We start from the raw sequence: 26,886 nt of genomic DNA, 5'->3' as shown, positions 1-26,886 counted from the left end.
TGCTGCACAACACTTCTGTAGGCTGGAAGCATCATCTAGTGCTGTGGACAGTATGTCTGTACTTGACTGAAGCAACATTACAGCCTGTGAATTAAATTAGTTTGGTCACTGGAATGTTACTATTACAATAGAAATCTTCAACTCTTCTGTGTTTCTATTTTAGAAAACGTACCCCAAGGATAAGAGGATGGCCTGTATATGTTAAAATTGGCCCACAGAAAGGCAAGGTATTAAATGAAACACATTGATAATACACCAAAACAATAAAAAACTTCCATTGTAAATGATGTCTAAAGAGAAACTACATATGCACTTTAAGAAAAAAGGTATTGTTTCCAAAACAGGGAGAGGACTGGCTTCCCATGAAGATGTAAGTCTACTTCCCTCAAAATACCATTTGAACAATGCTTATAGGCACATGTTGTGATTTAGCAACGTAAGACGTTCAAAGAGTTGCTGATGGCAGAGAACTACAGCAGAACATTGCTTATATCTCCAGCAAACTAGGAAAGATTCAGAATTAACATGATTGTAAAGTCTAGCATAGATTTTACACAGATGAACAGTACTTTTGTTTTGCACTTGGAACAAGTTCTGCCTCAGCTAAAATTTATGACTAATTAACATGCAAAGCCACAATAAATGCTTAAGTCTAACTACATGTAGCATTCAAAAACCTCTGGATGTGCTTTTATAATTTTATATATTTTATATAATTTTATAACACATTACTTTCACTGACTTCTTCAAAACAGGTTTTCCCTTCCTATCACAACCAAGTGTTCATAAACAGTTTTATAACGTGCTTCAAATGGGAGAAGCTCAGATGCTACTGATGCACATAATCAAACATTCATATAAATTTAGTATGACAACACAGCATTAGTATGACAACTGCATTGCCTCTATATCCCTGCATAACAATCAACTTGTGATCCATCCTGGAAGTGAATTATTGAAATTATATTGAGCTCAACTTCCAATTACATGTTTTTATAAAAAGAGTTGGGCATGTCATTTGCTATATAAGTGCTGGAGGAGGGAAGGTATGTAACATACTTTAATAAATCCTGTACTTCTAAAGGCAGAGCTAAAATGGATAACAAAATTGGTTTTCATCCTCAATCAGTGACAGAGCAAGAAAAATTGCAATTCAGAATTAGCAGATTTATAAAAATCTAGCACAACATTGTGCAGTGTTTACTGTAGAAAGCCTATCTACTTCCACCCAAATGCAGCTGCCAAAAGGATTCCTCTTGTGCTCAGCAAACTAAAAAAAGAAAAAATAATTAAAATATGTGATTATCAAAAACTATTCAAGATGTACAGCCAAAAATTCATCTCGTAATCAACAGACCAAAGTAGAATTTCAGTGACAGAATCCAAACTGGTGACCATGGATATATTAACCAATCTGTCCCTGTTTTATTCGTGTGCAAAACAAGATCAGAAACTGTCAATTTTTAAAACAAAGAGAAAACTCCATAAAATGAAATAGAGAAAATACATTAGAAAAGAATGCAAAGAAGAACTGCAGAAACAATGAGTAGCAAAATTACTACTAGGATGGAAACTGGTTCTTAGAAAGAGAAAAGTCACAACGTGGTGGGGAAGTAAAGGTGTACTTGTGCATCAGCTTCTAGAATATCAGCTTCTGCTTCCTTTGGGTGGATCAGAATTACCCACATAAACATTTCCTTTAAACTGAGAAGAAAAAGGTATGCCAACTGTAAAACCTTTAACTTATAACAGAAAACCACCTCAAATCAACAAGCCCCCAGCCAACTGCAACAATCAAAACGGTCTGTGTCAATTTGTCAGCTGCCAAGATAAAACAATCTGTGAAGCAGCATCTTCTCTGTAATCAGGTCTGAAATATTTCTGACATCCTTCCCTCCCTTCCCAGCCATCAAGGGCTGTGGTGCTGATACTGAAGGACTGGTTTGCTCTATGTAGATCCATAGTGTGACAACTCTGTGCTGGTAAGAAGACACAAGGAGACCAGAGACTGATGTCTAAGCCAAGGTTCCCAGTGAGAGGTGGCAAAGGCTAACTCTGCAGGAGTACTTTGTAGTGGTGGTTATTGCAGGTACTTAATCTTTTTCTCGTTGCTCTGCTTGCTAACTCCTTTAATTCTAAGGTTGTATTCTCTATTTTTGCAGGCTAACGGAGAATTGATCTAATCATGTATTAGGCTGGAATGCAAGGAGCTTTTAAACTGTGCCAATAACTTAGTTTACAGAACTGTCATTACCTTCCATCCTCTCCAGCAAGTACCATTTGTCACGCAATTTACTAAAGACAAAGTTCACCAAAACAGTGATGACTGCATTCACAGTAAAGACTTCATTGTTCAGATTCATCAGGTTATAGATATTCCATGGGTCTGTTTCAATTAAACTTCTACAAAACAAAACATTTTATTTGGCAGCTTATGAATCTTAGTGCAGACCTGTCTGTACATGTCCCACTAAGCAGCCCTGTGAGAAATGATACAGGAATATTCACTGGAGGCAAACTGCTTGCAAAGCACATCTAATTTATCCTATATAAAAAACTTCAAATCTACCCTTGATTTTTTTTTTCCTGAGAGCAGCTAATTGTATAATAAAGAATAAATATTTGCCAAAACCAGAGTTCTTGGCAGGTGAGACGTTTTCAGAGACATGTTGTTAACATTTGCAATTTAACTGCAGGTAAGCTTGTGCCCTGCCAGCTATAACTAGAAAGTCTCCATTTCAGAAGGTGTGAAGAGTGCACTCTTGCTCCTCTTTTCTCTTTGCTCAAATGACAGTATATAAAGCAAAGTATATCTTTGACTATCTATGACTTAGCCATGATTCAGTTCTTTGTAGACAGGCCAGAAAGGTCTTCATGTATTCTGAGCAGAGAACTTAAATGGAGACTATTTTTTCATTGCTTTTTGGCCTTAAGTGACATGACATGACCAGGTGGCAGCTTATCCTTAAGGAAGAACATCAAGCTGAGATAAGTTTCCATTAGAGGATAGAGCTCCCAAGAGATTGAACAAACTATGTGAAAGAGGGCAAAGTATGTCAATTAGACCCGTATTCACAGCAGCAGAAAAGGGAAATATCAAGATAGGACAAATTTTTTACATAGTATTACATCTCCTTCCTTAGGAAGCATGAAATCAAGACGGAGAGAAACATCAATACAACAGGAGAAGTTTATCTACCATGTATTTGGATCTAATAACAAAAAAAATGAAACCCTTTTCAGAAGCCTATCTACCATCTTAACATCCCTGTTCCTACAAACTGTAATTTCAGGCTCCTCTGATGCAACTCTAAATCAAAAAACAGGCTTTTGCACAGACATGTAGATACCACATTAACTCCAAATATGTAGTTGTTCCAGTAAACTTTTCTGGCCATTGGGTAATGTGAAGCCAGGGACTTGCAAAGAGCTTGGTCAAGTTCCCCAAAAGCCAGTAAAAAGACAGTAAAACTGAGAAAGGGACTGGATATGCAAAATATTACTGAGTCTGAAAATCCTACCAATCACTGTATCAGCCCTTGGAATGATTACTGACAAAGACTCCAGTACCTAAGGCACCAGACAGACAAGTTAGTGGAGCCTCAGCATCCCCAAACACTTCAGTCTGTTTAAATTACAATGTAGTGGCAGCTACCTTTTTTTGTCCCACTGTGAACTTTCCCCAGTGATGAAGGATCACCTGAAGATATCTTTTCTACTGCACAGGAAATCGAAAAAGGCTTCCATAGCCCTCTCAGGAAGATAGTTCTGGAGCCTAATTTTCTGCTCAAAGAAGCAGAGCAATTTTGGGTCATTATCCAAGCAACAAATGCATCATGAATGCTGGTAACATAATGCAATTCACTACATCAGTACGGTGCAACCATAAAGAGGCAATGGACAAAATCATCAGTATGGAGAAAAAAAAAGAGCAAAATGCTATACACTTGAAAAAACACCTGAAGAGGCAGAAGATCTATTCTGAAATGGTGACCCCTGCAATCCATGTTTATATGCTACGTGCTTACCAAGAATAAGGAAAAGGCTAAAGAATGCCCTCCACAGACACCACAAAAGAAATGTTTCCAGTCTCAAGTGACAGGACATAAATGTACCCAAAGTTCACATGTATATGATTGGCTTGAATAACCTTTATAAAAGACAGCAAATCACTGGTACACTATATAAAAGATATTTTATGTTAAGGTTAGAGAAGGCTTTTCCTCACCTGTAGATTAGCAATCTTTGCAGAAAAGACTGCATAGCTTTTTTATTTTTCATTTTTTCATAGAATGCTTTGTCTGGGCTAGAAGAGACCTTTAAATACCACCTAGGCTAACACTCCTGCCATGCCTTTCACTAGATTAGGTTGCTCAAAGCCCCATCCAACTCAACCTTGAACACTTCCAATGATGTGACATCCTCAACTTCTCAGGGCAATCTGTTCCAATGTCTCACTATGCTCATTGTAGAGAACTCCTTCCCTACATCCACTCTAAACTGAAGTTTCAACCATCCAGATAGTCCAAGGCATCTATTAGTCTTGTTATTTTTTCTTCCTCATAATTTTTTTCTTTTGATTAGGCACAAAAGATTACACATCAATGCATAATTAAAATTCTCAGAGGGCATGGCAAAGGAATTTGACTGTTTCACTAAGAAACCTACACCTAAACTGGAAATACCATAATTTAGGTGTAGCAAAATATGGGAATTGTTTAATTATGTGCCTGGAAACAGACATATTTTTATGTTTCTCATTGAAGGAAAGAAATTCTAATTCTTTCAATATACATACAGACATAGCAGGCTATGGGATAGCTGTTTATACTCATTATTGTGTCTCAAAAGTTCCATGTAGAATACAAAATGATGCAATTTTAGAGAATACAGATACAAATACCAACACAAACAAGTCATTTTCCACGATCATTGTATAAATCAATCACTAGAGATCTTCATTTCAAAACCACCCTCAGCAGGCTAACTTGTATATTTAAAATCATTGGCTTTCTAAACATAGACCTCTCTTGTATAAACAAGAAATTAGCATTACAAGACAAAATGTACTAGAAATCTGTACTTTTGCCCAAAACTAACTAGGCCAGCAAAACAAAAAGTCTTGCAATTAAAAGTCAGTAGAAAGAATGTTACAAGGACTGAAAAAAATAATCAACATTTCTCAAAGTGTCACTCTCTCAGACGACAGTCTCCTACTTCTCTACTGCTTCTGAGTTTTGAAACTATTTTTCATTTCTTTGTGTACATTGCTGAAATGATAAAGGGACTGCAAATTTCTGCGTTATCTTCTACTTAGTTTTACTGATTAGACTTCAGAAAATGAAAAGAAATAGACATGAAAAGAAAGACAAAGACAAGAGTTCTGGCTCAGTGTAAACTTGTTTGGATCCCAGAAAAATTTCCTAGAACAGATGTTAAGACATGGAAAAAGCACAGGCCAGACTTGGGACTTAAGCATGTAATTTAACTGCCTCAAGTAACATATTACAAGGGAGAAAGCATTGAGTCTGACATAACTTGGACTGCCAGCAGGACCAGATGGTTTGCTTAAATCACAAGCTAATAAACCTTTACACAAAATAAGAGGGAAATGAATTATGGTTTCATCATAGCCCCATTTTTGTTAAAGCAGTAGGGTGGCTTTAAGGTACTCTTAAAGACTATATCCAAGACACTTAAATAAATTCTTGGCTATTCTGAATTGAGGGAACAACTTTCAAATTCCTATAGACACTGGGAAGGCTGTTAGGCATAGCTTTTTGAGAACTAAAAATATTGGAGGAAAATGAGAGAAATCAGTAAACAATAACAAGAAAAATCTTCCTCTCCCTCAGCAATATTAAAATGTAATTTCTGATTTGTGAGGTAAGGACAGTCCTCAACCAAGAGAGCAGCTGCAAGCTCTGCCCCACTGGCAGCAGAAGGGTGTGAAGCAGAATGGCTCTGCCCCACAGGCTGGAGCTCTGGCTTCAATTCACACCCCTCTTATTCACCACCAGTGCACAGTATGCACATACCTGTGGGTGGACAGAGGACAATGCATGTGGCTTCTGGCCTCTCCACCATGACAATGTGACCACCACTAATCCTTCTGAAGCAGATACATAGGGAGATTAGATCCTTTACCTCCCTCTTTATTCTGTAACTGCAGGCACTATAAAGATACACTAAGTGAAAAGCAGTTCACCTAAAAGACAGTGTTCTTCCCCACACTATACATAACACCCTATATAAGTGCTTCACATGTTCTGTGTGGTCGCTGGTAACGAAAATTGCCATAAGATCCTATGCAGACAAGTGAAAAACTTCTTTTTTCTTCACCACTTGAAATTCCTTAGTTGGAGATCCTACCTAAAGACACTCAGAAATAAACACAGCAGAATAGTGTGCAATAATGAAGATGTTTCTATACATCACATTTACCTCCATCTCAAAGAGGATGCCAGATTTACAGAACCCCTTTTGGCAAGGTCAGCTGTGTACAGCAGAGAGGACTGTGGCAGACTGCACACGGAGAAGGAGTTCTGTTTTGTTCACAGTAAAGAAGGGAGCGAGTGTAGAAGCTGTGAAAATGGCTGGTGGATTATCAGCTCTCCAGATAAATGGCAGGATCTTTTGATCATCTGTAATATACAGCAGTAATTTTAGGGATGAAATCTGTGATTCTTTATATTAGCGTGTGGCTTTCTTAAGTCTTTGTGCCTTTGGTTTTTAGATGGGTTAGGATTTTGTACATTCAGCATCTCTGATAAAATAGAGTGTCTTGGTGGCTTAACAGGACTGGTGCCACTGTTCTGCTCTTACATTATTAAACGAGAAAAAGGAGAGGGAAAAGATAAAGAGAGAGAACAAAAGCCTATGGTCTGAAAACCTGCAGGATACTGCAGATGAATGCAATTTTCCTTATCTCTGTGAAAGTGAGATACTTAAACAGCTGATGTCTCTTATTTCCAGGAGCTGGTCTCTCAACAAAAACTTCCATTATAAAAAAAGAATCTGATAATGAAGAGAAGTTAATGCTCTGTATTGCTCCTTACTGTCTCCACAGATGGCTCTGGGCAATGAGGAGCACTAATACTGGACTGATCAGGTATCTGACATTACCATGTTACTCCTGCAGAAGTGACAGAAACATTGACAAAGGAGTCTCTGTCAAGGGGTGCATTACTTGAGTATCAATTGAGTGCTTTTGCTCATACTCTGGGAGCACTGAGCTTTTGTATGAAGAAAGAGGAATCAGGATTCACAGATGTTTGGAAAAGAGAAAACTCCTAAGCCGCCAGACTTCAGGACTCCATAAGTCACAGCTGTGTTCTGTTAGCATGTTTGGAGGTAGCTTTGACAGTTGCATTTCCTAAATGTGGGACATAACCCATACAAATAAGCAACAGCCTACTGCTGGGACAAGAGCTCTTGAGAAGGAAACAATAATTGTCTCTGCTTAACACATACAAAATATTTGAGTCAGGCCTGGGAAAAAAAAAAATGAAAACTGAATTCTGATTTCTACTGAAGAAAGAAATCTGTTTCAGTCACTGGTATCTGACAACTGTAACAAGTTACAATTCTATTTCTCCATTTCCCTCAAGTGAAACCATTATCCAACAAAACATTCTCATCATGTTTTTTAACCCTAGCAACCATACCAAAAGAAGCTGTCTTGTTTTACTTTATATTGATCTATAGTCTTAGGAAACTGTCTTGTGTTTATCTTCCATGAGTCCCTCCCACCCTTTGGGAGCACAGCAGCAATCACAGCACAAAATCTTGGAAAAAAAATCTGGATTTTGATCACCTTCTAAAAATCTCTACAGAGGCAGAGACACTAGGATATAGCACATTAAGGACAGCTCTGCACACACTCATTTAGCACAATTTATTACATCCAAACAAAGTTCTCCAGAACTATGGATAATCCACGATACTCCATCCACAACTCTAAACGTGGCCATCTTCAAATTAACGTGCCCGTTCTTAGGTTACATCTACCCTGTGACTGCTGCTAAGGTAGAAGTCATACTAATTGCCCAGGGATTTCAGCACTTTTTTACCAGCCTTCTGTAGACTATGCTGATTTCCATTTTGCTGCATTTTAGACAGTTTTAGGTTAACGAGGATGTCACTACAGCAGACAGTTTAGATATAACTGAATAATATTCAAAGTAAATATTTAATGCTGTGCTACATAGCACAGCAAAGACTGTCAATTTATATAGCATAGATTGATTTTCCAAAGAGAAAAATTCTGGGATGATATATTAACTCACTACAAGGAGTGAAGAATGTTAAGCTAATTCCACATACAACTTTAACACCCTTTTCCCAAAAGACATTAAGGATCATGAAAATAAATATACGAAAGCACACGCATTGCCATGTGAAGGTTGAACACGTGGCTAACTGAAGAAGCACAGTCTCACTGGCAAGCTCAGGAAAGTTTCCACCTCTATGAACTCGTGGAAGCAAATCTTTAGCACTGTAGTTAACAGAAAGCAAACAGCAGAACCTAACCACAATAAATAAAAAGCAATTCCACTACATGGAACCCAGGCTGAAATTCAGTGAAAGGTTTGAAGGAATCCAATGGTAAACAGCAGTACAGCAAAGTCTGGAAGCTTCTGTGTGAGTAGGAAACATTTCAAAAGAAGGGCATCCTCAGTTTAATGAACCTGAAGTTTGTCACTCTATGTTTTTCTGTATAGGAGAACGGTACAGGAAAGAATACGATTTCTTTTCTTGCACTTCATGGATTTGGGGGAAAAAAAATGAATTATGTCAGAAAAAGAGTATATATTTTTCAATTTATGAATCTAATGTTCAGGCCTAATTAACTTTTCTAATGCACTCATCTATGTATTAGTGTATCACACTTGCATTTAAGATCACAGTTAAACAATGCAACTGGAAAGGAAATTTAAAATGAGAAAACCACAGCACTAGCTTAAACAAATATTAACACAAATATTTGCTTGGGTCTTACAATTCCAAGCAAGCATTAATGTAACCAAATCTGCAAGAATTTGATTTTCTCCTGAGCCACCATAAATAAAATACTGTCTAGAGGTAGGTGCTTGAAAAAAATAATATAACAGTCAGAGAGATGCCAAGATAGACCTTTGTCTGGAATACCTGACTATAATAAAAGGCATAACGTGAAATTGGTATTTATCTATTAAACAATAAAAAGGGGTAAAAATCCAGACAAAAGGATCTTAAAGTCAGCATTTGCACCAAATTTATATATAATGGTTTCCATCAGTATTTCTCATTTCATTAAATGAAAAGGTGACTTATATGGAGAAATGCTCAATTGTATATTTTGCACAGAGGTTAATTATCCTTTCAGTGTCCCCAATTCTCTTGAAAGTCATCAAATTTTGACTACTTTGCAACCTTAAATGAGAGCAACTAATGAAACAAAAACAAAGTCACCATCCCTGAAGGAATTTAAAAGACAGGTAGATGTGGTGCTTAGAGACATGCTTTAGTGGTGGGCTTGGCAGTGCTGTGTTAACGGTTGGACTCGATGATCTTAGAGGTCTTTTCCAACCTAAACAATTCTACAATTTTAAAAGATTTAGAAGATTTTTCCTCTATACTGTTAAAAAAAAATATCTGTCCCAGTGTCTTTGGGCATTATTTTCTATTCATCATTTCCTTCCCTATTCATTCTTCCCATTTGGAGATGAAAGAAACCAATCCCCCAACTTGGCACAGCTGAACACAACTAAGAAAAAATTCCACTCTGTTACACCTCTTAAAAGGTACATTACTGAAAATGCAGGAATTACATATCAAATTACCTTCTCCCATGAAGGGAGAGTGATTCAGTACAAATATGCATATATTTAAAGGAAGAGGTTATGTAATCCATTTAAATACTTGGGGAAAAGAAGTAACTTTAGGGAGATGCATAATTGCTAAAAATTACTGCAAATATATTAATTGACAAGGACACAGTGCACAGTCAACTTGAGCTGCGGTTTCATGAATTAGGTCACTGCTCCATTTCACAACAGAGCCTCAGAAAGACCCAGGCTGGGAAAACTGAAGGGATGTGCACTGCAGTGTGGGGATAAAAGTGAACAAAGAGAGGGAGGGCATTAAGGATCTTAGGTGAGAACACATTAGTGAACTATGCCCTCCAAAGAGGAAGGCTCAAAATGCAAGTAATCCTAATACTGTGCTCGAGAAAAGAACCTGTCGCTCATTACTGATTGACACTAAACCTGAACTTCTGTTTCACTTTATTTCATATAAAGGACCTCATTCTTTCATGAGGACTGAAACACTTTTCCAGCATTGTTCTGGGAATGGTGAATAAATAATTATGAATAAATCCATCCAAAGGACAACATCCTGCTTTCTGCTGCAGGAGAAGGGATGGTATGATGCACCAGGACAGCAAAAGAACAACTGTGAGCAAAACAGGGCCTCTTGTCAAAGACGACCTCCACCAGTTTTTCCTAGGGAAGTAAAACTAACGTCGTATCTTTGAGCAGAAAAACCCCCTTATATTTAATTCTTTCTTCCCCCTTGAGGAACATAACGACAGCTTTTCTAAAATAAACTCAGATTTGGTTAATGCAGAAATAGTTCCTGAATGTACATTTGGTTTTGCCATTTCTAACAAAAAGAACCTTATGATGGAAGTGTTTATCCAAGTAATCCTAGCTTCAGCCTTATGGGGAGTACTTAAAAAGAAGTCTCCATATACCTTCTGATCTTCCACCTAGAGGGCTGAACTAGAGGGATCAGCCCCAGTGGTACATAACCCCACAGTTGTAAGGAAGTCACAATAACATTTACATACGGGATTCAGCAGGTGCACCAACAAAACCAAGGTGAGTATTATTAGAAAGAAAGAACTTGAAGAACTTTCAAGTCTTTACATCTATGCAAGACTGCCTCATGTGCTTTCTGTATGGCAGGGATTTTTGTTACCCAGATCAGCAAGGATAATAAAACTACGCCCAATTCAATGGGTGCACTACTCCCAGCAGGAAATGCCTGATTTTATTTTTGTGAAAGATGAAAGAAAGAACAGGTCTAAAATCCTGAAATAAACAGAAAGCTTCAGTCATCTGGAGACATCTTGCATACACAGATTGTGTACTAACACAGTGAACCCACTGTCACAGTTAATACACACTGACAGGATATTTTCAAACACTGGATTAAAGAGAGCATGATTTTAATCTATAACAGATATCTGAGAACCATGAAATCCAGGGTGGCTTCGTGGATGCTGTAATTCAAATCTGAAGCCCATAAAACAGCACGACACCACACGTCAGGAGATAATGGAGGGCAGGATCACACAACACACAGCTATAATAACAACATGAAATACTGGGGCAGAGGAACACACAAATGAGATGTCCTCATACCTTGAACCACCTAAAGCCAAAATGGTTGATCTCATGCACTGATTCATTAAACAGCTTCAGACAGGCAGTGAAGTGGTGAATGGTAGAAAACAAGATAAACAAAAGAGAGGAAAGAAAAAGCATGCAATTAAAAGCAAATTATAATCAGTTAGAACAACATTAACATTTTAAAAATCACACATATTACTCACGCTTGGGCTAAGAATGTTTGTGAAAGTCAAAGGATTTGCCATTGATAGTGTATAGAACACAGATCATTGCATTTTAAAACTCTAAGTCATCCAAGGGTGTCTTTCACGATTCTACAAAGAACTTCTACAGAACATAATAAAACAAAGAGGGCATTCTTCAAAAGTAATTGAAGGAATATAAACTGAAAAACATTTGAAGGGAAGTCTCCTCCTCACCTTGAAAAAACAGCTACTTGCCAACACTCTATTACCTGACTGCATTTAACTGACGCCAAAACAAAATCCTATTGGACAAAATGGGGCACAGCTGGTCTCCCAGTGCTGACTGGAACAAGACACACCAGTTCCTTTTCCTTTGTGCTGACTGGTTGCTCATATTTTAAAAATTATAACTTGTCAGAGCTGGCAGTTTAATTCTTCTATTGGAGTAAGACACTGCTGTCAATTGGTGACTGCACAGATGTCGACTTTTCCCTCTTCCAATACTGCTGCTTTCAACCTATCCTTTCTCCTCCCCATTTCTGTATGCACCGCTACATCCAAATTAATTTCTTTTTTATGGTACTGTTGCCTACCATATTCTAGCAATCTTTACCCACAAATCTTACTTGTCTTGGCTCTCTTCCTCTCCTCTCAATCTCTCTCACTGACCCTTATGGCTCATTGACCTTCAGGCTGTGCATTTCCCTGCCTTTAGGTCGCCCACCCAATTCCAACTCTCTATGCACCAGCTTCTAGGTGCTCAAGGACATAAAACTGGTCACTTTGTCTTGTGACTGATAAATTAAAACATTATGACATCCTAGGCATCAAATCACAAACTACTTTTATGCCTTTTGTGCCTCATCATAGAACCTAATCCGTTGTCAAATATCCGTTATCCTTTCAAGGAGCTCTAATCTTTGATGAGGTGTTCACTACCCAGTCAACATTTCTATTTCATGCAATTTTTCAAAGGCTACAAGAAATCTGGAAAAAAGGCATTCTTGAAGGCAAATTTCATAACACTGTCTAGGATCTTAGGATACAGCAACTAGAATTATCCTCAATATGTCTATCAGCAAACAGCTGAGCTTGACTCTAGCCTGAAGAGAAACAATTGCTTTCTTCTTGAAAACTTGGATTATTACTAAGACATTTAATATCTTCTTTTTCATTGAAGTCTGTGACATAAAAATACATGTTAGAAAAAAAGTCCTAAAACATTTTAAAGTGCACTTAGACAGAACTGTTGTTAAGTAAATAACAAAGAGGAGGAGGTCCCTCCATTGAAATACAACTGACAAAATGCTCCTGTTTGCTAATTACTGTCAAGTAAGGAATAATGAAAAACACTGAAGAGGCTCGCAAAAAGCACAGTAAATGTGACAGGTTCAGCTTCTGCTTCAAAAGCATTATCAAAATGTCATGGATTTATTCACTACTTATGCTATTCTCAAGGATTACTTACGTGAGTTAAAATCAGGCATCTACGTGATTCTTCAGAATCAGTGGCACAGAATCAATTGATGTATAAAAGTTTATACTTGTGGCTTCGACCCCAGTGTGTATTTCTGTATGTGTGCTTGGCTCAAGCCAAGGGATTTGTCTCTTTATCCTGTTGTTTTGCAAGTGCAACCAGACTGTGGTCTATAAACACAACTACACTAATAAAAATCATTATCTTTAAGTACATTCAATGAACATCACAGTGAACCTAAGTATGCTTACACATAGGAAGGCAGCTTTGACAGGCAAGACAGATCAGAAGAGTTACTACTTAAAACAATATTTTAAAGCTCAGGATACCTTATATTTAATTTTAATTTCAAGAAAATCCTACCTATAAAATACCATTTATCATGAAGGCTTTGCAGACTTTACAAGTTCTGTTACTTAATGTTGGAACAGAGATACAGGATCACCAAAGAAAACCAGCTGTGCTTTGCAGTAAAGCAGGGAAAATAGTACTTCACTGTCTGGTTACTTTCCTAAGAGAACTACCAGTGACTTTACAAGATTGCAGACCTGTTTCTCAGCATTGATCCTGGCTGACTCCTCTTGTGCTAGCACCATTTCCCGCTCTGCAGTTATCTGAACACTTTCTCTGAGTGCCTCTTCCAATTCTTCAATCCGATCATCCTTTTTACGCAGATTGTCCTGGAAAATGACGGGAGACGAGGTGAAGACGACTTGTTTGGAACTACAGCCTTTTAATCAACCAAGTTTTACGCCAACCAAAATGTGTTTCTCCCTCCCAAGGCGCAATTGCAGGCAAATCATCTTCACACAAGGGAAAGAAAGATGAAGGGATGCAAGAGTAAGAGGAAGATCGCAGTAAAGAGAAGGAGAAAGCTAGCGAAACAGGATCCTGGAGCAAGAGTGCTTGCCCTCAGTGTTAGACACAAGCACAGTCCTGTGAGATTACACAGGATAGATAAGCAAGGATTGTTGGTAAATAAGGATTAGTAAGCAGTTCTGAAGAAGCACAGAAGCCAGAATTGGCAGGAAGGTAGCAGGCATTCAGCATTGCCCATTTGCTCTCACATTCATCAGCAGCAGGCGTGGTAAGAAAGGAAACACAGCACTGCAGTTTGGAATTTGTCATTTCCAGGTTAAGGGAGAGAAAAGCAAACATTAACCCAACAGAGTTTTCCATTGTTCAGATTAAGTCTTTGAGGAAGTGTTACATCTCTAGGAAACATGAAGGATTCAGCTGGGATGTCTGAATCTCAGACATTCAAGTATCAAGACTCCCTAAAAAGTTATTCTTTGATTAAGAGCATCTTCACACTTGCAAATTCAGATGCCCATATATGTTCAAAGAACACTGAAGAAAACAGTATAACTTAAAGAAAACTATATACAAAAATAATAGTATTGTTATTTGTAAAGGAGACTCTCCTTACTTTAGTCTTGCTAGGAAAATAAATGTGTATCTCCTGATTCTGCAGAAGCAGGTTGGACAGAAACTGCAAAGCAGGCTGTCCTCACAGTATAGATGAATGTCTTGGGCCATGGCTGCTTAACAAATCTACCAGAAGTGAGCAGCTTTATGGAAGATTTCTGCAATTCTTGTCTTGCAGATTGGTTTAGATCATAGGGTTCAGATGAGTTAATAATTCATACTGAAGTTAATACATGGCTTTTTAGTCATCTCAGCAGCAGTGGAAGAATCACAAATGCTTTCCTGTGTTTGCATTTTGCTTTTTGTCAGATTTACCCCTTTGGCTTTTGTCCTTTTGTATTTAGGACTGAAATTTTCCACTGTTTCTCTGAAAGTGTTTCGTATCATACAAAGAATAAGGGAAAAGAAGACTGAGTTGGGAAAAAATTGACCTTGCAACCTTCATAATGGAAAGATTAGTCTTGTGAGTTTAAAGAATGAACCTGACTTATTCCCTGATTCCTGCCTTCTACAACCTGGGATACATCCCCAAGGATAGTTGTTGCATGAATACCATTTCTGAGACTCTCAAAACTGTCATTTTCAATGAGGGTGTTCAAGCAGAGATGCAAAGTTTTGTATCAGAGCAGTGCAGGACATCTGGCCCCACTGCCCTTGTGAAGAGCAAGGTTGGTGTTCAACCACTAGCACAGGCAACAGTAGTTGTTAGGCTTTGCAGGCAGAGGAGCTTTCTGCTGATGGTTACTTTCCAGAGTGGATTCACTGGGCAAGTAATTGCTGATTTCTAAAGAAACAGATGGAGAGATCCACATTTCAAAAATAGGTGTTGCACAACATGTTTTCATAATTTTTGAATCTTTTAGAAACGCTGATAACATCTTCCAAAACTACTTTATGGTTATGATTAGCCTAAATGAAGTCTCATCAAAAAGAGGAATAACAAGCTTACAAAAAACTCAGCACAAAATACTAACCGTGCCAGACATGACAAATATTTACTTGCCTATCTGCACTACACAGTAAGTATGAACTTTACTTCTTGATATATTATTCATGGATAGCCAAGTGAATGTGTAGCTCTCCGTGTCAAATAACCAAAGTGGGAATACTACATTTGAACAGCTGCATGTAAAATAGAAACCCCTTTAAAATAAGAATGGAGAATAAATCATTCTAACACATAGGTACATCCACTCTTCATTCCAGGCAAACATTTCAGAAGTGAATTCAATACTGTATTAACTGTGACACCATATAGTGTTCTATTCAGACAGGTGAACTCTTGAGGGACAGGAGGAAGAGCAATTGGTGATACCGAAAATACAGTGCCACATCACCTGCATTTGAAAAATCTATATTCGTATATAATTATTTTTTCCTAAAATAATACACAAACTTGTACATATATGAAAGAGGGTTGCAAGTCAAAAAGTGTAGTGTTGACTTAAAATGAACTGCCTAGAAATTGTGATCTTTTAATTCAAGTCTAATACTAATAACCCATCCAACATGGAAAGACTAGTTAGAACATTTCCCTTTCTGTCTCAGGCAAGCCTAATTAAAAGATGTGCAATGTCACCCTTCTAACATTGTCACAATGTGTGTAACCACCTTACAAAACCACACAAATGCCTGGCAGGAGCAGCAGCTTGTTGCTTAGCCAGATAACACTTCCACTAATGTAGAATAGTCTCAAAAGACTTTTAAAGAATTATTTTGTTTCTAGCTCTTTGATTCATGAATAATTGACTAGCATTTGAATTACTTTTTTTTTTTTAAAATACAAGCTGCTGCTTCATACTAACAGATAAAGAGTAAATAAAAGTGAAGCCACATTTGCCTTTTAACATATCAGCAAGTTTTTCCAATTATTTGGGGCCAAAACAAATCAGGTTCACGCCAACCTTCAACCTGTCCTGCTGCTGCTTTCCTCTTTTTAGTTACATGAAGTACTCTGTCTTTATTGTGATAGGTGTTAAACTCTGAGAAAAAACTTCTGTCAATTATAACTACAGTTAAAACTTTTTTCCTGCACTGACTGATCCTCTGAAGAAAATACACATTTGAGCATTGAGGGCTAAATTATCCTCTTCTATTTTGAGAGAACTGCAGAATGATAAAGCGACGACCTCCTTTCATGAAGCTTATACAGGTGAATACTCAGAAAGAAACAAAAATATTACTTACCTGTACAATAACTGCATTCTTCAAGAGGTATTACCTACCCAAATATCTCCATGGCCCTCCCTCCCTTTGCTCCTGCATCCCATATGCACACCAGAGATGGAATTAAACTGGGATGGAGGAGATACCTCTGCCTTTATGCTCACTGGTGGTAGCACACAGAAAATGAAAACCCATTCGACACGGTGGGAGTGCCAAGAGTTCAGGCACAATAAAAATTTTTGCTACCTATACTATGATCCAGTTGCTGATTCATATGCAAAACTCATTCCACACGTGCCTGTCTGAAAGCCTGAAAGGAAAAGGAGGTGAGAGTGACACACATTTATGGGCTTTTCCTTTCCCTTCAGGAAGGAAGTGGTGGGATGTCCAAGGGACGGATGTTAGAATGATGTATCAATTTAATCTATCCTGCATTCATGTGATGTGTAATCTGCCATGTAGTTTTATTACAGTGCATGAAATAGGATACACACTTTCACCAAGGCATTTAGGTTCAATTAAACCTGAGGTATCCTGGCAAACTCCATAACTGTGTCTTGAACTAGACTCACAAAGATCTTTATGGCCTAATTTCACTCTTGGAATTAAAGTGAATTTCTCTAGTCAACTAATGGGAAAGATTAGTTAACAGCTTGAGAAGGCAATGAAATGCTTCTTTTAACTATTAAAAGTATTCTAGGACTGTAACATCTAGGTAGGGAAAGATTCTTGTCATATAACCCTGTAAATAATACAATAGCATGTCTTACCTGTGCACTTTCACAGACCAGATGGGAAGAACACAATACTGGAAGTGTTTTGCACTAGGAAGCAATTACTTCTTAAACAGTGAAATCATTACAAGCCCCTTTTATTACAAGCCCTGTTGCTTTTTCTTATAATGTATTTCCTCAAGAAGCCACAACCTAGATAAAGAACCTAATGATAATGATCTCAGTCCATGCCAGATTGAATAAAACTCTCCCTAAAAATAAGAAAATCTCCTTTGTGAACTGACCTTCCACTGGGTAAGCGGAACCTGGGAACTCAGGACTGTCAGCTGCCTCAAGTACTACTTAAAGCTTCCTTACGGATACAAAAAATCATTTTGTTAATGAGACAACAAATTCTTCACCAATATTTGGAGGCAGCCCATCTACAAATGTCAGGATTTTTTCCCAGTTAAAAATACAAGGGCCTGATTAACTGCAACTTAAGTGCACACTGGTTGGTCAATATGAAAAACTGAAATCTTCAACTGTACCACAAAATAAACACAGATCCAATACTAAAGATTCTGAAAATAAAGTAACAGAGAGGCAAACTACCACATAAAGAGCTTCTACTAAAGATACTGCTGGGCATGAACAAACAGTTGAGTTAGAATAACTAGAAATGCTAGTGCTGGTTTCACACAGCTGTCTTGATGTCCTCAATTGGTAAAGGAATTAATGTATTTGGGGTTACCTGTGAAGGGGAAATCTCTGTCTGTCTAGGCAGAAGTCAGGTATATCCAAGTATTAGGTTCATATGAAGTTCCTGTTTCTCACAGCTGAAGAGGGCTTTTTCATAAGTACAGCAATAACATATGTAATCATCACGAGTTCCTGAATGAAAGGAACATTCTGAGAGCAACGAGGCACAAATTGCCAAGCAGGAACTCCTTGAGCAACATTTCCTCATCTTTAGAGAGATTAGACCTGAGATACACAATGATTATGTCATTAGGACAACATATGTCATTGTCTGGAGAATTGTATCTGCCAAATAAGACACGTGGATTGGAATTCAAGCCTGACAAGTTGCATAAACACAGAACAATAACTGCAGGAAACAAAAGGAGAAAGGTTGAAGTAGAATTTAATTCCACTAGGAGCTGAGAGGGAAGTGCAACCAGACCTGGCCACAGCACTGCATATGCTGCATTGAAAACATGAGGAACAGTAGAAAGTGATGAATACACTCTTCTTAGAGCACCACAACAGAAAAAAAGAATATGTGTATATTGTGGATCATAAGTTGTACATCCAGAATATGTGTGTACTTGTGATTCTTGTTTCAGAAAGAATAAAAATATAGTTATAGTAAAAGAAAAATGGATAAAAATTATTTCTAGATGTGATAAATATTATTTAACGAGTCCATTAAAATTAGCATGCTGAAAAAAAGCCAAGACTTCGTGAGAATTGGACAGTGAATTTTTCTTTTGAAATAGAAAGGTAGAAAATGGAGTAGTGTTTCAACCATATTGTCCCTTGAGTATCATTGCTGCAGTGTAGGAGAATATAAAAGTGCAAGACCGTAAAAGATGCTGGTGACAAAAATATGTGCTCTTCTGTTCACAGGAAGGATGCACACTAAAATATGTTTACATGGGGGGAAAAACCCACCCAAACTCATGAAAACTGGAAAAGAAATATATCAAGGATAACGATAGACAGTGATAGACAATACCTAGATAGATATACACTACTATTAATGGATCTAATTTATATGAAAGTGAAATGGGAGAGAAAAAAAATCTTAAGGAAAACTTCAGGAAAAGAAAGGCTTAATTTTTCACAGTCTATTTCTTAAACTCATATAAAAGCCTTTAACAAACCTTGTGCATATTGCTATTTTTGCCTGAAAATCACTACAAATCTATGCAATGTTTATAAACATTATACAGTATACGTACACAAAAATGTGTCAACAACTCCAGCCATTCAGACTTTTTTCTTTCAAGATATTTTACATGTTATCACTCAGAAATGTTACTTTCAAAAAGTGTTTCCAGGCCATACAACACTTTTGTTCAAGTGAAATACATACGATAATGATAAGAAAGGATCCTAATCAATACCAGTTAAAGGAGAACAGAGAGGAAGGAGAGAAAAGGACAGTTCTGTAACACTGACACGGGCCCAAAAAGGGAAAGGCAGAAGAGGTTATTCCTCTGAGAAACCAGCGCTGTCCTTTCCCGACAGCTGCCATGATCCTGACACGCTTTCCTGTGACCGAGCTTGGCGCTCCCAGCACAGCAATCAGTTAGAAATCCTGGGTTTGTATAGGCACTTTTCATTAGCAGCACCCCAGACAGACCAAAGCATCTTGCCAATACCAACAACCAGCTCTACCATTTAGCAGCTGCACAGGGTGCCAATAGCTTGAACACTTGGCTGTGGTTGTTGCAAATTACCACATTTGTAGTTTTTAAAACCTAGAGGGACAACGTTTCTATCAAACCACAGTGGGTCACTGCACGGACTATTGAAATGGGATGCAAAGCTGACAATTCAGCTGTGAGAATGATCTGAAGTGAGCAAAAGCAATAGATATCTGTAATTGTTATGGGGCTTTGTGGTTTTTTTTGTTTATTTGGTTTGTATTTCTTTTTTTTGGGGGGGGGAGGTGATGTTTTAAGAGGCTAATTGGGCAAATGCTACTGTAACAAGACTTGTTCTTCACTCATAAATCAATACTATGACTCAAGACTCGTAAATTGATATGGGATTACAGAAAACAGCAGCAGAAGTTCTAACTAACTGCACTATTAATACAAAGCTCAAACCCATATGTTATTCCCTAGATACAGCCTTATTTGTCTGAACTCTCTTTGCAAATGTCAGTCCTGTCACCATCATTGTACTAATATACCACAACAGTCATAAGACCTACCTTTCTTTGCTCATTTTCCATCATTCAGCAAAAAAGAGCAGCATGTATGGACAGCTATAAAAGAGCACTTCTCACATCTTCCCTCTTTTTCACAGCTGACAAAAACTACTACTGATACAACACCACTGAGGAAATGCTTACTCAGCAGTTGATGCCACTGAATCTCTCTCACTCTCTCAATTTTGAAGGGAATCCCTGCAATCACCTCTGGTCTCTACATGTTCATTTTGGCCCCTGATGCCTCTTTCTTGATGTCGATCATAGTACAGTAGTTATTGTATTTGTGCTATGAACTGCTTCATTAAAAGCAGCCATCTAACGAGATGCTATTGCTAACCACTGTTCATTTTACTTAGGGCAACAAAATCTCCAACACTATTATTTTCACTCCATGCAGATGTTCTCCTATCTCCCCAACTTCAATCTACACCTCATTAAAACAATTTCACATCAGAAATTAATTATCAGTGTTTCTCACACCATCTAGGAACACCCCAACTCACCCACAATCCCTCTTGAAGTCACATATATCAAGGAAAAGATCTCTCTTGGTACAACATGGGTTCAGCTACTAACCAGAAACACACATATTAATTTAGGGGAATGTTTGGCTTAAAATATTAAAAACTGTTCTCAACCTCTGTATGGGCCACGAACTGTGTGGGTCCCTTCCAACTCAGAACACTCTGTGAAATGTATTTACTAAAAAATGCAGAGATCAGCTGTACCACAGTATCTAGAGTCTAAGGATACATCTGAAGACAGGAAAAAAACATACTTATGATTTGAATACAGTAACAGAAACCTAGAAAAAGTTCATGAAGAAAGGATCAAGAAGAATGGAATGACTTAGATGTGCAGCAGCAGTGAATTCACCTGCATATATGGAACATGAAAACTATTAGATACAGCTGATAAGAATAGAATACTGAAAAGAAAATGTAAAAATTGGACATTCAAATAGTAAGATAATCAGAAAATGAGTTTAAAAATACTGAAATAAAGTGTTTGAAAATAAAAGCTTCTAATTTGTGTATCTGCAGTGTTACTCTGACAGTAGCTTTAAATGGGCAGCTTAGAATCATAACATTCATTAAAATTACCATTTAAATTAACTGGCATAAAACCCCAAAGAATCGGAAAGTGGAAACTCTTCACATTCTGAAAGATTCTCACTTCTCTGTATGAAATTCCAATTGTTTCTATAAAAGCCTGAACTAGTTCAGTGGAAAGAGAAAAATAGTTATTGTTTTTCTTTAGTCTTAAATATTCCACAATGATCCTCTATTGTTCTCAGCCTGTAAAGCTGGGAAAAGTACTCCCTGGCTCTTGTCTTCACTCACTTCTTTTCAGTGTTCAAGTGTTTAAATTTATCTAGTATCTGTTTGAACTGAAGCTTGTCCTTAGGTTTACTATTTTCTTCCTTTTCTTTGCCTTTTCTACGTTTGCCACATCCTTTTCTGTGGTAGGTGACCTGAATCACTGCACATTATTGCCAAGGGAAATGCACTGCTCGTGTATAGAGTGGCACAGCAGCATTTTCTGTTTTGTCATTTGATACTTCTCAATTTTTTTTTTTTAGTAGTTCTGCTAACCAATAATAGTTTCATGAAAACATTTATTCTAATTTCAAGATTGCTGTCCTATGGTAATAGAGCTAGATCAGAACCCATCATGGTGTATGTGTACTTAAGATTATTTCTCCTGACATATATAAATATGTATTCATGCTGAATTTCATCTGTTCTTTTATCCATGAGTTCGATTTATGAGATATATGTGGAGTTCTATATGTTATCTTTCATTTAAATATCCTGAATAAATCAGTAAATATAATCCCGAAACGTATGGATATTTAGTCTCCTTTACAGAAAATATTACATTTGCCATTTTTTAGCTAGATATGGCACCTCAGCACAAAACAGTAACTGTTTCATAGCACTGGGACATAAAAACATATGCACTTATAATGCAAAAAACATTTAAAGTTTAAGAATACTCAATGGTTCTTTGAAAGAAGGATGGAAAAAGTACATAGGGGGTGACTGGCAGGGAGAAGCAAGCTGTGCTCTAGAAGGGTATGGATACCTGTTTTTGGGACAGGTATCTGTCCCAAAGCTAAAGGACATTTAGCTTTTATTTCCCTACTTTCCATGCCCTGCTTTGGAAAACCATCTGACCCCAAAGATATCAAAATTCATGTAGAATTCAAACACAAGCAACAAAAAGAACACAATGTCTTAAAGTGAATTTGTTGACGAATTTTAACTGACTATAGACATCTTTTAGAATGTTAAGATCACCTTCCTCTAATCCTCAGTAAAAGACTAGGTGATACCACCATAGTTAGTTTTTCCTACAACCTGTGTTGAGATCTGAGTGCACATCAGCCAAAATTCAGGAGCTGAAAAGTGCTGACTTCTAGTACTTTATAACCTTCTGTCAGTTCTGAACACGTGATTTGCAGACTAAGCCTCAGTCCCAGCTAATGTCTGCACATCAAAATAAGAGCAGTTGTTCTGATATATCATAAGAATGTGTAAATTTTTCAACAGAGGAAAATTTAGTAGGAAAAGTGCTAATTAAAGACAGAATAGGCTTATTTCTATAAAGAAAAAAGGAGTAGTTCAAGAGTGACAGCAATTTGGGCAGCTTAGTAAGCAAGCTTAAAGAATAATACTGAATTAGAATGAAATGAATTAGGTTTATTACTATTTGAAATTAATTAGAGGAATTTTTTATGCTTAAGCATTTGTTGCAACAGGTATCGAACTAAAAATAAAAATCCATGTGTATTATTTTTTAAAAACAAAGTCTGAATTCTGTGTCTTTAGGTCCCCATCATCACCCCACCTCCCTTTCTTTTTCTATTGTGCAAAAGAAGAATAAAGCAAAACAGCAATTTTATTAAACAATGACACTATTAAATGAGCCGTGGCAATTGGGCATTTTCATTCTTGGGGAGAGATGAGTTAGAAACCACTTTCAACACAGCAAGTAAAAAAAAAAAAGCTTGTGAAAGAGAGAGAAAAAAATCCAGAAGAAGGAAAAAAATGCAAATTTATTGCCATTTCTCAGGCTCATGAAATAAGACACCAAAATGAAAAGAGAGCTGTTCTTCCCCTTGAATGTGCTCCTATTGTTTTGCTTAAATCTGGCCCTCAATGTTTTCTACTCTCAGGAGAGACCTCCTCACAGGAACCACACCACGTTGTCAACAGTTACATTAATCTCTCTGACAGTTTTTAGGAAAGCAGTTTGAACTCGGATACTAATCTTGGAAAAAAAACAACAACCCTATGCAAAACACATCTAGTGGTTAAGGTTGTTGGCACACGTTCAGCTGTCCAGTCCTCACCGTACTTAGTTTCTGGCATATCATAAAGGGTACCAACCCTGCTCTTTGCCAAACAGGCAAGAGTACAAATAGCAGGTTTCATCTTCCACTGACACATAATGTTTCTGCAGAAAAGACTGGGTGAAAGTGTGTCTGGGGAATAATGTTCCTGATGGATCACAGAAAAATGTTAGGATGCAGGGAGTCCTCTTTCCTCTATTAAAAAGTCTCAGGCCATATAATGGCTTTCTCTCACTACAAATCTCAATTTGCAGTTAAAGGAAATACTGGGATAATTGGGAGACTGCCTAACGCTAGTTGTAAATAGTGACTTTCATGAAATTTTTCCAGCTGTCTGCTCAAAACTGTAGAGCATTTTTACATTATATAAGAAGACAAAGTCAAATGGTTCATCTTTTTTAAAGATGTGAAGGCAGACATCTAACCTGAACATAATAAATGTACGGTAAACTAAACCGTAATGCGAAAACAGACAGAGCAGGTGGCTGAGTGTCTATCCAGGGACATGCTTATCCATTTCAAACATCAGGTCTCTTCAAGCTTATTTTCTGCAAATGTTATGGTAACAAGTAGTCTGTAAGGAGCCTTCTTGCCTGGTCAGACACAAGGGAAGGTAATTCCTTAACAATGTATTTAATGGCATAAACATCGATTATGTGGAATGACAGATTCTGTCTCTATAAGAACTGCCGTATCAAATTAAGAACAAGGTCATGTATTTATCCTGATATTCTATTTTAGATAGAGGAAAAACCTGCATCTTCCTTCTTTAGTAACACAACTGAACAATTCATATAGCAACGAAGAAATCTGTTTCTGAGGCAAATAATTTCTTGTGTTCAAAAGTACATTATTTTTGTTGCTGCTTCAACATGTAACATTGTACACATTAGCAAAAATTAAGTTAGTTAGACTTTGTAAACATTCATCAGAAAAAATGCCTTTAATAAAACCAGAGACAGGACTGTCCCCACAGTTTGCTTGTGGCTCCCTGCTTACACTGAATGTTAATACACCAAAATCTTACAAGTCCAAGAAAATTAAGAAACAGGAGAGGAAAATTTACATTTTTTAATAGTCACCCATACTACTATATATTTTGTATGCAGCTATTTGGAGAAATAGGTATCAGATTTCTGTAAAACTGGTATTAGAAACAGACCCAAGTAAACACTCTTAAGGTCCAATGTGTATGAAAGGTTGTCTTGATGAGCTTCCTTTAAGTAAATGGAGAATTACTGTCTTGCTAAGTCCATCAGGTACACATGTGAAAGTGTAAGAGATGAAAAGGACTAATATTCCTAGGGACAGGACCTCACCTGAGCAGATGCTGCAGGTCTTCCTGTTTGTCAAGATATTTCTCCTACCTTGTTGCGTTTACTTTGTGGCAATCTGTTAGCAATTATTCATGCCTTTCCTCAAAATTCAAGTTGTACTTTATGATTTCAATAAAGAAAAGAGAAGAAACCTTCATTTTTGAGCTAGAAGCTTATTTTTACATGCAGTACTGTCCTGCTGAGATGGAAATCCAACAGTGCAATTTTTACACAAAAATATAATGTCACAATAGTGCTATCTCATATTATGCACTGATTTTTGGTATTATGCAGTATCCCTCCACTGTTCAACAAATTAGCATTTCTTTCCAGTCCTGATTCTGTGTTTTTAAATGATAAAAATTATCAAGGCATTAACACTGTAAAAATGACTAAGCCTTTCTTCCATTTGAGATAACAAATGAAGAATACCTGAGTCTTGTCTATAACTACTATATTACTTTACACTGATATAACAAAGTATGAAGTGAGGCTATCTCTTCACAACCCATGCATTATCTATGTCATAAAAGTAGATGTATCCAGGAATGCTTAATTATGAATTTTTAATTCCCCCAAAAAAGGCTACAATTCAAATTAATTCCTCCCAGCCTCCCCTCAAGAAATTTCCCCTCATTCTAAGTGATAAAAAGAGGTCATCATTTTGGGAAACTCTCCCAGACATCCAGGAAAGTCAGGAAAAGCTTGCTTGACAAAGGGTTATGACACGATAAGAACAAGATCTAGTTTTTCTTGAAGCATCTGCCAGGGTTAAATATTTGCCTGTATCTACAGTAACTGCAATACACTGTGCTGAAAATCATCACCCTTCAAATACATACAGAATGAAATGTTTGTGGAACACTGCATTTTCTGTAACATATTATAGAAGCCGATGGAAATTAAAATTCCTATTGGAAATATTACATCACTAACAAATCATGATGCATATTAATGTCTCTACTGCATATGTATATCCTGTTTTCTCATGCACAGCCAGCTGTCACAGAATCTGAGAGAGAGAGCTGGAGGGTAAGTTGATCCCAAAACTACCTACTGGCTACCACTGTGTTTAGCCCCAATAAAATATGAGGAAAAATTTACATACATTTATTCTATTTAGATATTTATGAGGTATGATTGTCCTTTAGAGCCTGCATTTGTTCATACTTGCTGGATTTTCATTAACAAAAGTCCTATATGACACTGAGAGACAGATAGTAAAAAATTGATTCACACAACCTCTGAACTCAGAACCGCATTTAGCTTATCAAGAACATGTAACAATATTAAGTTTCGTCCTATATCATGACTGACAAAAAATCCCTGAACTTTCAAAAAATGCTAACAAATTTCTTAAAAAAAAAAAAAAGAATTTCACAGTGAATTCATAACCTTTCAGTGATTGATGTCATGAGTTCTGTCCTGCAGGACAGCATCAGGATGACCTAGAATGGAATATAGCATAAAGTGAAGTTATAGCCACTTGTGTAGGTGCTAATGGCACCTAGTCAGGCCAAGGAATACTAACGCCTACAAGGCTGTGCAGCACAGAGAATTATTCAGGGACAGGGAGGCCAAAACTTCTCCATGATGTAATTAATGTCTAAAAAGTACTGGGAGAGGAAGAGAGAGAAAAAGAACATTTCGATCTCAGTAATTCCCAAAGGTGGATCTGAGCTCAAGGAGAAAATCTTTAATACGTCAGACTGTTCCCTGGAATAAATCCTGCAGAAGCATATTGGTATTAAAGAATAGACTTCTACCAGGCTGAAATGGAGTAGCTGACGGTTTCCTGGGCCGTAACATGTTGAGCTGTACACTCCACTCATCTGGCAGGCAATACTGTAATCTGATATGGCAGTGGTTTATATGGAAGAGAAATTAGCCAGGAACT

The 26,886-nt window shown here is 37.3% G+C and overlaps 1 protein-coding gene across 11 annotated transcripts in view; it reads right to left on the bottom strand.

The window, feature by feature from the left end:
• Window positions 1–26,886, bottom strand: part of ERC1 (ELKS/RAB6-interacting/CAST family member 1) — a 283,422-nt gene that overhangs the window by 108,238 nt on the left and 148,298 nt on the right. For 8 of the 11 annotated variants that reach the window (XM_027680687.1, XM_027680688.1, XM_027680689.1 and 5 more), the window contains one exon: window positions 13,610–13,741. The exons of the other annotated variants lie outside the window; for them this stretch is intronic. In XM_027680687.1, the coding sequence (XP_027536488.1) occupies window positions 13,610–13,741 (132 nt within the window). The remainder of the gene's footprint in view (window positions 1–13,609; window positions 13,742–26,886) is intronic. 11 annotated transcript variants of the gene reach the window in all.

This window comes from Neopelma chrysocephalum, unplaced genomic scaffold (assembly GCF_003984885.1).
Source record: "Neopelma chrysocephalum unplaced genomic scaffold, ASM398488v2 Primary Assembly neopelma1_59, whole genome shotgun sequence".
NCBI classification, from domain to species: domain Eukaryota; kingdom Metazoa; phylum Chordata; class Aves; order Passeriformes; family Pipridae; genus Neopelma; species Neopelma chrysocephalum.
This window is presented reverse-complemented; position numbering and strand designations above follow the sequence as displayed.